Raw genomic sequence first — 12,848 nt, 5'->3', positions numbered from 1 at the left:
GCACTAATTGGCATTACTTCACCTTTATTTCTGGTTGTAACGAGTGAGGTGAAAGTACATCAGGTTGGCTGTCAGCTGTCTTACGACAGCGGCAGTTTCCCAAATTGGTTATACATACAACAGAATCGAATAAGGAAGCTGATGTGCAGACTCGATACAGAATTTCATTATGCCAATTTTCCACTTTGAAGAGCTACACTTACAAATACATACATTGAAGGCCACGTCTTGCATTGCCCGACTAGCGTACGGAAGGAATAAAGCTCGAGATTGCCTCTGTTGGTTCTGTTCTGTGAATGAATCTTTCATCAAAACGGAAGTGAAAAACATCTTCAGGAAACTGCTCTTCAACAAGAAGAAAGTGCTGCTGGCTACAGGTCACTTACACCCCAAAGTCAAATATTACATAGGAAACCTAAGCTGTGGTTCATTCTTAATAAAAGCTAGAAGATGTAATTGGATAATGAAAATCCAGTTACTACAACGGTTACCAGTTAAGAGACAGAAGATTTTACAAGAAAAAAAGACATTTCTACTGCAAACAAGCTGGGACAAATTCTGCTAATACAGAGTTCAACCCTTGGATAGTCAACACAGAACGAAAACAGTACTTCAGAAAGATTTAAATCTCTGTCTTGATATTGTATCAATGCACTTATATATCTGTAATTTAGAGTACTTAATCTTATGTACACATTCAACACCAGATTGCAATAATATTCCTAAAACAACCTGATAAATTGCTATTTAGATGGCAACTTTGGTTGGAGAGTAGCTTAAAGTAGCTTAAGGATACACACAGAGGAATACATTGGATACGTTTTTCACATCCCATGCTGCTGTGAGACATTATCTATGCAGAAATACTGGCCCTGGAAACCAAATCTACGAGAATGTCAGATCTTGGGGGGAAGAGTAAAAAGAAAAGTCCATCTTACCCTGAATGCTTATATGGCTTTTATTTATTATTTTATATTATATATATATATGTATATATATATTGACATCCCAAACTATATCTTGGTAACTGTACTGCTGGCCAGCGCTGTGGCTGCGGTGGCACCTCACTGGGCAGACATTTCTCTTGGGAGAAGAGAAATGTGGAGCAACGCAACTTGTTAAATGAAAAAGCCACCTTAATGTCCTATGTCACCTTAGAACTTAATTTATTATACATTACTTTAAGAGTCTTCATTTACAAATGAAGTCGCTTCATCTAAATACAGTTTCAACATCATATGGTACATAATAATATATGATGGTTTATTGTAGATGATGGTAACAAATGACTTTCTAGAAAGCCAACAGGAAGAAAATACTTTCTGGTTTCACAGGGTATATAGATAGAGCATCCATGTATATGACTGCTGAGAAGTTCTCTTCTTTGCAAAAGTATCTTAAAAGACCCCATATATATCTCATTCCATCAAAAGGTTTGTTAAACAGTAATTAAACAGAATTGTGAGAGTTCACAGGCTTTTCTAAAGTGAGTCAAAGAGAGGTTTGTTCACTAGAGTTTCTGTCTCTGGTGAGCAGCTCACTGCAACTCCATAAATAAGTGCATTATTTTATTTGCATGCTTTAGCTGTCTTGAAGATCTTAAATTGTTATCTTCTGAGATCCAGGTGCATGCCATATGGTGTTTGTGCAACTAAAAATGAAGGGGTCTATTCTCGTCTCGATGTGTGGGGAATCCCTGAACACCAAGAGAAGAACATATCCTTAAGGGTTAAAGGAGGGAACACATTTTTATTTGATTACAGGGCTTACGGAAGTGACTTATATTTGCTATAAAGAATATAAATCAAAAGAACTGTAGGTTGGTTTAGGCGTCTGGAAACACCTTATCTCTCAGGCTTCATGACGCCACTCCTAAATAAGTCTTTCTCTAGGAAACTCTTTCCAAATTGAACTATGAAAAGTAATAGCTTTGTTTGCTGTAATACAGAGCTGCACAAACATCCTGTTCCCTCATTACAATGTCTGCAGTTGTTGCAGTGCAGAACTGAGGTGTAGAGGAGGTTGGACCATAGAGGAACCTATGAGACCTACCGTGACCACAGCTCTGTATATAAACGGCATCGTAATTTCTACTACCTTAACAGCAAACATAACTGAACACAGCACTCAATTTGTATCACAGTATTTTTTAAAAATGAAATGAAATAAACAACACCAAATCAAAACCAAACCCCAGAGCGATAAAATACACAGCTACTCCTTACATTTGTTGCCTTGAACTGCAATTTACAATTAGCTCTGTCAGACAGCACCATATCCACTTCACTTTCTTCTCAGCGTAATAGCAAATAAAAGTGGCATCAATGTTAATATATTTCTAAATAATCATATCAAACTTGACAGAGACTTAAGCTGTCTCAGTGGCTTAGCTAAGCAGCAGCGTTGTCAATGTTGTCATTAATCCTGGTGCTGAGAAGTGGCAAAGCAGATAGTCTCATTCTGTCTCATTAGGGAAAGCTTTTTACAAATTTGTGGTGCTGTCTCTGAAAAAATAAATCCCGTGCCTTTTTAGCAACCACGTCAGTTTAATATCAACTCCGAGTGGCAATTTCCAGCTAGTAAATTAAATCTGGTTTGCAATCTGTTTCATTCTATTTGCCGTTTAGGGCAGTAAAACGTCTGTGAAAAGTATTTCCTTCTGAAGGAGTTATAAGTGCCATTTTCAACCCACCTGTATTTTAAGGTGGATGCAATTGTGAATATTCCAATTTTTTTTTGATCTTTTATCATTCAAAATGTACGTGGACTTGCACCAGATTAAGCTGCTTTCCACATAAACCAACAGTAAAGACAACTTCTAATACTACAGGCTTCACAATTCTTTGGGAATCAAATGGTACTATTTAGAACAGACACTGCAAAGCAACTTTCTGGATCTACCCAGGACAGAGATTTGCAGGAGAGCAGTCAGAGCAATCCTGAGGAAGCATTATCACTTACAAAGTCAACTTACCTTGCATTAATGAGGTACTGTGCTAAGCTGATGTTTGCGGGGGATCCTGTGATTGTAACTTGTCGTTCTGCAGAGCCTTCTGTGGCATTAGCAATCTTGATCTGCGCTCCTGACATCTGCCTGATTTCATTTATCTTACTGCCTTGTCTGCCAATAATGCAGCCTATTAGCTGGAGTGGGACAAAGACTGAGATTAGTGCCACGGACAGAGGCAAAAACCACTTCACTGCAATTTGTAGCATCGATAAAAACAGAGTTTATGAAAGACTCCTCAGTATCAAACCAAAAGACTTCCACTATACTGTCTGGAAGGAGTCACTAGCACGGTCTACTGGTCCTACGTTCCCATGTCTCTAAATCAAGTTTTTGCTGCTACATGGGTAGGTATCAAGAGAGCATCAGACCATTTAGCTGCCTTCTGCGGCATAAAATGACAGCATGTTGCAGTGCTGATGAATACAAGGCACAGCCCAGCCTGAGCCCACACTGAAAGCAGCCAGCCCAGCACAGCTGTGGGCCGGACAGACCTTGCTGTGTTCCCACCCAGCCCTGCATGCCTCCAGTCACGCTCCCAGTCCTAAAGCTCATGGGGATGCATGGGCCTGTCCTGTGCCATTAAAGTCAGTGGGATTTACAGCCGAGCACCTGCAGGTAGAAGCAGGTATAGGAAAAGAGTGATTAGCGTGTATATATATATATACATATATATATATATTCTCAAAATTATATATATATATAATTTTTAGCTGTATTTCTTCACAGAACCTTAACAGAACTCATATTCCATAAATAAAACTGAACCTGTGTTTCCTCAGATCCCTGTCTTTTTTTCTGGGGGTGGGAGAGGTGGATAAAATTACGTCGGTGTTATCTTCAACTGATAGCTTTTTTTGAAGGTTGGTGGAGTCACAAGCTTTTGGGCTCGAGATGCAATTTGCAGAAGTATTGACTGCTACAAATGAGCAGTGCTGTGCAGTCAGGGACAGGGAATGTAATATGTGAGACTGAGCGTAGGGATCCCCAAGGAGTATGTGGGCACTGAGCCAGCCACTGAAGCTGAGATGCTCTGGCTTCCTCAGAGACAAGGAGGAGGCCTTTCTGTTAAAGCAGCATGGAAGCTAACAACACTGCAATGCCCAGAACCTGTAGAAAATGCAAACTTGGCTTTATGGGACTGCTGACACTGGTGCTGCACATTGGGCAGAAAGAAGTGCCATGATGCAGCAGTGATGATCGTCTTTCCTTCCCACTCCTTTTGATGGGTTATCCTTTCTGTCGCTGCAGTACCTGCAGTATCTTGGCAGAAGCAGATTCACATTGTCCAGACACTTCAGCAAAAGACCAACAAAAAAAACCCCTTAATATTTGCTTCATGCCCGGTGACAAAATGACAAAGCAGTTAGCAAGGCAGCCAAAACAGACACGGAGCACAAGAGCAAGTGTGAGAGGGAAAAATGGGCTTTAGGAGTACACACGGAGGATTTCCCATCCTGTTGGAGTTGGAGGGTCTCATCTAACTCTTTGTCCTCATCCCAAGGACCTGTGTTAGCATGTTACTGCCAGGTGCCCATGTAGAGCCTTGTGCGTGCTCCACCATTAACATAACCAGAGAACAGCCAAGACATCTTGGAGGAGAACACTGCTTATGAACACATCCCTCTACTGAACACCTCTGTTTTCTATGCTTTCCTCTCACTGGTCTCCACGGTCCACGGGTAGTTAAGGTGAAGAGCAGGTAGCAGTGCAAGCACCAGTCGGTGGGGTTTTTGGTTATCACTGTAGGTCATCAGTATGAGCAGAGCAGAGAAAGTCTTGCCAGGGCACCATTGGACAGGAACACTGACAGCACCCGATCCACTCATCTGTTAAAACCTGGTGACCGTAATTTTGCTCCTGTGAATCATCTGCATGCCATATCCCATCTATTATTTACCCAAATTTGGTTAGAAGTGCTTGCTGTTATGGGAGCAGAATGGAGCATGGAGAGGGAAAAACTTGGCGTTATCTTTACTTGGCTTTGAGATGATGAGCCTGACGTGCCTGGTCAAGAACCTGTCTGCTGCATCCAACGCTCTTTCTATCAGCATTTAGGCTCTGTTAAGCACCAGCGAGGCAAACCAAAACATATTCAGATTCCTCTGACGCTTGTCAAATGATGTGCAGGGCAGAGTATGCTTCTTGTCTCTGTAATAGTGATGTCTTAACTGCGAACAAAAGAAGTAGATTGCACGTATTCCCTCAGTATGTCCAAAGTGGAAGGGTAGAAATATGACAAAGTTACTTGCTGGAAAGAACTTGCTTGGTCTAAAAACGTGTGAAATACATATAAAGGTGTAAAAAATGTATTTAGAAGGATTTCAAGAAGTCCAGTTGTCATGTGGTGTTGTCATTACTTGCAGCGTTCAGGACAGAGGAATGTGTAGGACTGCTGGCTCTTCAGGTGTGCAGTGAGCATACTGCAGTCACCAGCTCAGGGAAGGCACCTCTGGGTCACACAGGGGCTGCCACCTGTATGTGCTACAGGTCCTTGGGCAGCACTTTCAATGCAGGTGTGTCTGGAGAAAGAATCTGTAGGTTTGCAGATGACTTCAGGTTAGATATGAAGGGCTCAGCCCAGACAGGCCCAGGATAACAATGATGCAGTTGTCTGGAGGAGCACTGTTAATTCATATACTGATTATGGCAACTGTCTGTGATGCAGACACCAACATGTCTGTGTGTGTTGTGCTTAGCTGATTCTGGAAGCCTGCTAAAGGCTTTGCTGAAGACTGCTTTAAAACTATACTTGGCAAGAAGAACAGTGTGTGATCATAGGTCCAGTCTGAAGCTCCCCCAAATCATCCTTTGATTCTGTGATAATGAGCTGCTTGAACATGCTCTACAAGTTATGACCAGTGGCCACCTGACTGCCGGTAGTACACAGAACACATTTATCCCCTGGCCACACTAATGCTTCTGGCATCCTTGTTTTATTGGCTCACATTTATGCAGCATCTGAAATATTCAAGAGCTGATGGCTTCTGTAAGAAGCTTTGACCTACCAGGCAGTGGACACACCACTGAGCACCCTGATCTGCTGTAAATGTCCCTGTTCATTGCAGGGGAGTTGTACCAGATGACCTTTAAGGGTCCGTACCAACTCAAATGATGCTGTGATTCTTTGATTCTGTTCTACATAGTAGCACGTACGCTATCTTGTTTGGAGGCAAAGCCACAACAAATCGCATCCAAACGTGTATCTTTCTTTCCAAGACTGACCTCTCTCCTGCCTTCAGCTGCCCAACCCATTCCGTAGCTGCCCATTTATCGCAGTACAGCAGGCTCTGTGTTACTCAGTCCCCAAAACGCCCCTCACCACAAAAGCCGCCCGTCCTGGGCTTTGCACGTAATGCTGCATTTCACAGATGTGTATTCATTGCACTTTCAAGCTTAGGAGACAAGAGTTGGAGAACATGGAGGTTGGTAAACATGTAAAGTCCTTCAGAACTTTTGGCGCTACATTATTTTTGATGCTCACCTGCTTGCTCAACATAGCAAGTGATTGTGATAAAGCTGGCCCATTTGAGAGAGCAGCTGAGCTTCCTAGGGGCTATACAAAGCTTACTGAGTATTCTATCATAAATTTATGTATATGCTTAAGGTACATAATATGCACATTCATCTTAGAAACATACACACGCATATATATACACAAAACTTTTATGTACATACAATCATCAGATCACAGAACTGTTAAGAGTTGGAAGGGGCCTTTAAAGGCCACTTAGTCCAACTCCCCTGCACTGAACAGGGACACCTACAGCAGGTCAGGGTGCTTGGAGAATACGTGTGCATATGTGTTTAGCTGTGCAGATTTTAACTCCCTCAAGGACGAAGCAGAAGGGCTAAGAGCAGACGAACACCCAGCCCAGCAGCTTGCACATGCTTGCGGAAGAAGCCTAAAACCAGCATGAGGAATAACGCAAAGCTTTCATCAGTATCCTAAATTCTCATTCCGCATATGGCTTATGCATCACCTGAACAGCAGATGGCATCTCTGACTTCATGTTCAATACTCCATGTGCCTGACAAGTCCTCACTGAACCTGTTTCTGCTCTGCAGCATTTGTGCATTTGTTGCCTGTCAGTATCATCATTTGCCCTTAAAAATCAAAATTCCTGTTGATATTCTCCCATTCTTGTACTGCAAACATCAGAGAATTATTGTTCCCTTTCCTTCTGCTCCACCACCATCTCTCTACTCCACCTTCACCTACCTCAGGATACTTCATTTCTTCTCATGCCTGCCAAGAAAAAAAAAATCCTAAAACATAGATTCTGCCATTTGACTTTTTTTGGTGTTATTCTGTACTTCAGTAAAATTCTGCTGGTGCCGGCAGCAACAGAAGCAATTCCAGAGTCTGGACTCTTACAGGAAGGAACTGGAGGGATGTCTACTCCAGTTTCCCCTCTCTGGCCTCTTGGTATTGGTGGAGTTTCCCATGACTTGCCATGTCAGCAGAGATGTAGGCCTCTCCCGAATTATCTTCCCATGATGCTAAATAAATACACTAAGCATATGCCTTCTGCCTGCCAAAATGCTAAGCTCACTGACGGGGCCTAACAACACAGATTGCTACTGAGTTTTTCCTACTGGCTTGATCCTCCACATTCATCACGCTGCCACACTACACAGGGAGAACTCAGACTTCAAGTTCTTGGCTTTTTTTATTATGAAAGTCCAGTGTTGTAGGTCTGTCACAGGAGAAGTGTTGAGCTCGCACCTATAAGTTTAATTCTGGTATCTTTTCTTTCTTATTATGAGTCAAGCACTGGTAAAAAGGGTCAAAGAAGCAGCTGCTACTACTTGGCATCTGCCAGGTCCCTCAGCTTTGGTGGAAGGGCTTTTACTCATAGCACCGCTGGACCTTCTTCAGAGTATCTTGTGCAGACTATTATATCTTCCCCCAGCTGTTGCTTTTAAATCCTTCCACACAAAGGGAAAACTTCTGAGTCAGGGATGGATTTAAGTGAACATCCAAAGTCCTCAGGGCTTTTCTGGAAGAAGCATTTCCTGATTTGGGGCTGCATGTCACAGCAGGGTCAGATGCTGCCTTTGTGTCTTCTTTAGGGCTGGCACCAATCCTACTGCAGGAGGTGAACTGAGATCTGTGGAGATGAGAACTTGGTGTCCCAGAGACCGTCAGAAGACGAGGAGGAGGAAGAGAAGGCACAATGGGGCCTCCCTGGAGGCTATGTATCCCTGGAGGCTTCTCCAAGAGCACTTTGCATGTTTGGTCCCTCTCAGACTCCTGCAGGGAAGGACTTCTGACTCCATTGGTGATAGAAACAGTTCTTTGGGATGCTTTATCCAGCTTGGATGGATTTGCACATCTGTTTATATGGAGTACTGACCAGATTTACTGTTTTTTTTTAATGTTTGTATTTTCCAAGGGTGAAGCTTTCCTGCTACTTGCTTCTGCCTGTCTCCCACATATATATATGGGAATTACACATAATTTTTAATGAGGTGGATTTTATATTATTATTATTGGTTAATTCATTTACTTTCAATGGCCATTTTGGGGATTGGATTACACAATGTTGTGAAATCTGATATCTGTGCCCAGCAGTGACGCCATCCCTCCTGTTCCCTAAAGGACAGCCACTGTAACACTACCTCACACAGAGGCTTGTACAGAACACACCTTGAGTCTGAGCTCCTCATTCTCTTTACACTTGATTTTCCTCCACCAGATTCATACCAGGGCTTTGGCTGGCATTTGGCATTTATCATTAACTTGTTTTAAAAAAATAGGTGTAACATACGTGTAGGTGCAGTGGCAACTGTACAACAAGTGGGTATTTGCAAGCCTCATGCCGTTCTCACCTGTGCTGGACTTCTGCAGGCCTGCACACATACAATGAGGGAGGTTTCTCACCAAAACAGGACTAGGAGGTGTTGGATGGGAAAGTGAAGTCAAATTACCAGCGCATGGTTTCCTGCACAACTGCTGCTGCCTTTCCCACGTGAACCGATGCAATAATTTCCTTTCACTGTCTGCAGGCTGTTTATAAGCACAACCCCACCTTGGCCTTGGTTTTCCTCCTTTAGCAACAACAACAAGGCACGCACGGTGAACCTCAACAAATCTTCTATTAGAAACAACACATGGATGTGTATATTTGCTTCTGAGAAGACAGTGCTGAGCCATAGCATTTCATAGCTCCTTATCAGAAACAGATAATTTTTTTCCTTTTCAAGTGCACTACAGCACACGAGGCTGGCTGTCTCCCTCTCTGTCTGGTAGGAACCCTGAAGAAGTGAAGTCAGAAGAGTAACCTCAGCTTCACATCACCAGGAGCAAGAACAAAAATTGCCTGAAAGTCAGATTACAAAAACTTGCTTTGTAAGGATAAGTACCATGCTCTCATAAAATCCTCAACGTACAGTAAATTGGGTTATAAAGTACTGACAGATCAGCAGGACAGCCTTTAAGTCACATAAAGCTTACAAAATCACTGTGCCGTAAAATAAAGATTTACCTTTGCTTCTTCTTTGTTGTTCTGTATCTTTTTTTTCTTACTGTAAATCATTGCCACTGAGTTTAATAGGGCTTATACAATATTGTAAGTCTCTCTTGAATAATATAATTGCTATTTGTGTTCCCACTCGTACTTGAAAGCTTTTTTCACTGGAGGGGAAACTGTCCATTTTCCAGGTGACTCATTTGTAATGCAAACTGAAAAAAAATCCCTGTTGCTAATGAAAGAGAATAAAACTTGAAGGCATGATGCATAATGCATGATGCACAGAGCATCAGCTGGGCAGCTAGAGCAGCTACATGAGGATTAGCTCTGTACTGCCCAGGAGACTGGGTCTGTCCATCACAGACAGCTTCTGGAGCCCTTGTTTTCAGATAAATGCTTGTACTGTACCTCTACATAACCCATGTCTGGTTTGCACCTTTACATAACTTTTTGCAGGGGAAATACTCTGGGGGTAAGCACAGTCTCTGGTGCAGGCCAGCTCCATTCCACCATCGTGGTGTGGTGGTCTTCAGCCAACCTACAGCAGATAGGGACTGTGCAATTTCCAACACCCTCCAGCCTCCTTTCTAGGGTCATGCACGACATGGTATGTGTCTCAAACCATGTCTGCTTTTCACTAAAACCAGCAGACAACCAGGTTTTGAGGTAATGGGCGAAACACCACGGTGTGGACACCACTGTGCAACTAAGCCAACAGCACTGGAGGTGTGACACGAGATGGGAGGGCCACCTTCACTACTGCCGTCAGCATGTCAGTAATCCACGGCACCCTCCTTCCCTCAAAACCAAACCCCAGGTTACTTCTGAGGACTAGTGTTCGCAAATCACCCAAGATGACAGAATTCCCCCTGCTGGCAGAGGAGAGCAAGAAGAGAAAGTGGTACTGACTATGGGTCCACTTACATCGTTGGGAATAGTAAGTTCATGGGAACTGGTTGGAGAAGTGGCATCCAGTCCTATGTGGGGAACAGATGGAAAATGTTATGCCGGTTGTTTGCAAAAAGGGTAAGACAAAACAAGCCAACAAGCGGTATTATAGAGGAGGAAACGTACCAAAGAAAAAAACAGAGGAGCAAAGAAAAGTAGAGAAGTGCTAGCGAAACAGAAATGAAAGAAGAAGATGCAAAACTCAAGAGGGTTGGACTTGCTTTAAAACAGTCTTATTTTAATTAACCTTTAACCCACCAAAACAACAAATGTCACATGATTCCACAGAGTCATACAAATCCTTTAGAAAATGGAGGGTTTCACCTACAAATCATTTCTGAAGCTCATCATAAATACATCAATTCAGAAATTAACAGGTAGCTGAAATTTGACCTCTCTACCCGGTGTTGTAGAATACAGAAAATCAGTGTTGAACTCAAACAGAAAAAGTAGTTGAACCAAATACATAGTCATGAAAATTAAAAAATAAAATAAAATAAAATAAAACGATGAGAAAATTAACCTAGAAGAATTTGGAAATTAATGTGGGATTAGTTGCTGAAGAATGTTGGGAAGGGTCATTTTTGATGGGAAAAGTACCAGATGATGTAAGCTGCATACATTTGTTTTTAAATTGGGTGGACAAAAGGAAAATATTCAGGAGAAATGGAATTACTGCTCTAACACACGGTAACAGTATAGGAACATATATCTCATGAATACAACCAGGAAAAGATTAAGGAGCAGCAAGTTAATGACAAGAATGAGGAACAGAGAAAGCTGGGAAAGGCCATTCAGTGTTACTTGCAGATATTTTATCAGATACACCATGAAAAAACATAAATGTATTTTGGATGTCATTTCTCTCCCCTTCTCATTTATTTATTTATTTATTTACTTGGGTGGTTGTCTTGTTTTGTTCACTATCATCTGTGAAGACATGCCAAAATACTCATTTCCAACTAGAAATTGTGGAAAAGGAATTGATTACAAAACAGCAACTCATCTACAGTTTACTTAAGCTTACGTTCTACGAAGAACTGTGTATACTTAATTGATGTTGACTATAACAGAATCAAGTTGCTCACAAAATTTGATGTATGTGATAAAATGTTATTTGCCATACCAAGCATCTACCAGTTTACTTTGTGAAATTTTCGATGCCAAGCTCCTATCTAGTGAAGTATAGTAAAAATGATTTATTGTATAGTTAATTGACTTGACTTCTCTCTTGACATGAGTTCTTTCCCTTGAATAAATAATTCAGTATCAGCTCATGTACTTTAATCAACATAGGCTGAATTTCACATTTCTTAAGTGAATTTCCACTGCAGTTTGTAAGCAGTCATCTGCTCTAGTAGGACGCGAGGCACTTGTCCCAGCAGTGACGATTAGTGATGGTCTTAAGACATCTGGCACTACGAGGAGCTCCAGTTTTAGCATGCAGTAATTTCTTTAATCTAAATTTCTATACTGCCATTACATACTGTTTTCTTGTGTTTGCTGCTTTACAAAAGATGCTAACAAACTGGATATTTGGCAGGACATATGTCCAGGTGCTTCACTCAGTACCAACTGATAGATACTGCATGGTCCACAATAACTTTTTACAAGGACTGAAATAACTCAGGATTTTTAGCCAGTGGCACAAACGGAGTGGGTTCGATTAAATAAACATAACAAACAAAGCATATCCTAGTAGTGATGAAAGGAACCATAATAGAGGAAAGGGAGGGAAGAACAAAAGTTAATGTGTCAGAACAGAAGGATGATTGGTCATTGACCGCATTTATTATTAAAATGATGTAATGACCACGGGAAACAAAGCTGTTAAGAAGAAGGACATCCCCAGGAGGTCATGGGTACGTACCAGGGAAACCAGGGGTGGTCTGCCCAAGGGGAGTAAAGGGGGGATGCTGCATAGCCAACTGGTGAAGCTTGGTCAACTGCAGGGCAGGATGGGAAATTAGAACTAACCAATCAAATGGAATTATTTCAGAGCAGAGAAACCATCTTACATGTTCTAAAATTGGATTAATTAAAATTATATTAAAAAAAAAAAAGAAGAAGTTTAATTATTCATTCTGATCTACGGTAGAGGAAAAAAAAAACAAAAACCAAAAACCCCGAATTGGTTATAAATGACATCTCTACTGTTATTGCATGTAGCAGCTATTGTTAATATTAACTAATTACTGTAGAATTACATACTAAAACAATTCAGATTTATCACATGCAAAGAAGACTGAGATAACTGTAATTTGTTCCTGGGCCATTGTACTTTCTAGTAATTATTACACAAGATAAGAGATGTGGCTGAACTATAATGTATGGCTATGATGTATGTCATTAGTGACATGTGTCCTTAGGCCATGTTAACTCCATTGCTAGCAGTAGAAAGTAAATATTGCCCGGAA

At 41.5% G+C, this 12,848-nt stretch overlaps 1 protein-coding gene across 19 annotated transcripts in view; it reads right to left on the bottom strand.

The window, feature by feature from the left end:
- Positions 1-12,848, bottom strand: part of LOC420965 (poly(rC) binding protein 2) — a 489,700-nt gene that overhangs the window by 14,391 nt on the left and 462,461 nt on the right. For all 19 annotated transcript variants that reach the window (XM_025147773.3, XM_040695582.2, XM_040695566.2 and 16 more), the window contains 3 exons: positions 12,302-12,377; positions 10,408-10,460; positions 2,975-3,144 (listed from right to left, as the gene is read on the bottom strand). In XM_025147773.3, coding sequence (XP_025003541.1) covers positions 2,975-3,144; positions 10,408-10,460; positions 12,302-12,377 — 299 coding nt within the window. The remainder of the gene's footprint in view (positions 1-2,974; positions 3,145-10,407; positions 10,461-12,301; positions 12,378-12,848) is intronic.

This window comes from Gallus gallus, chromosome 2 (assembly GCF_016699485.2).
Source record: "Gallus gallus isolate bGalGal1 chromosome 2, bGalGal1.mat.broiler.GRCg7b, whole genome shotgun sequence".
NCBI lineage: Eukaryota > Metazoa > Chordata > Aves > Galliformes > Phasianidae > Gallus > Gallus gallus.
This window is presented reverse-complemented; position numbering and strand designations above follow the sequence as displayed.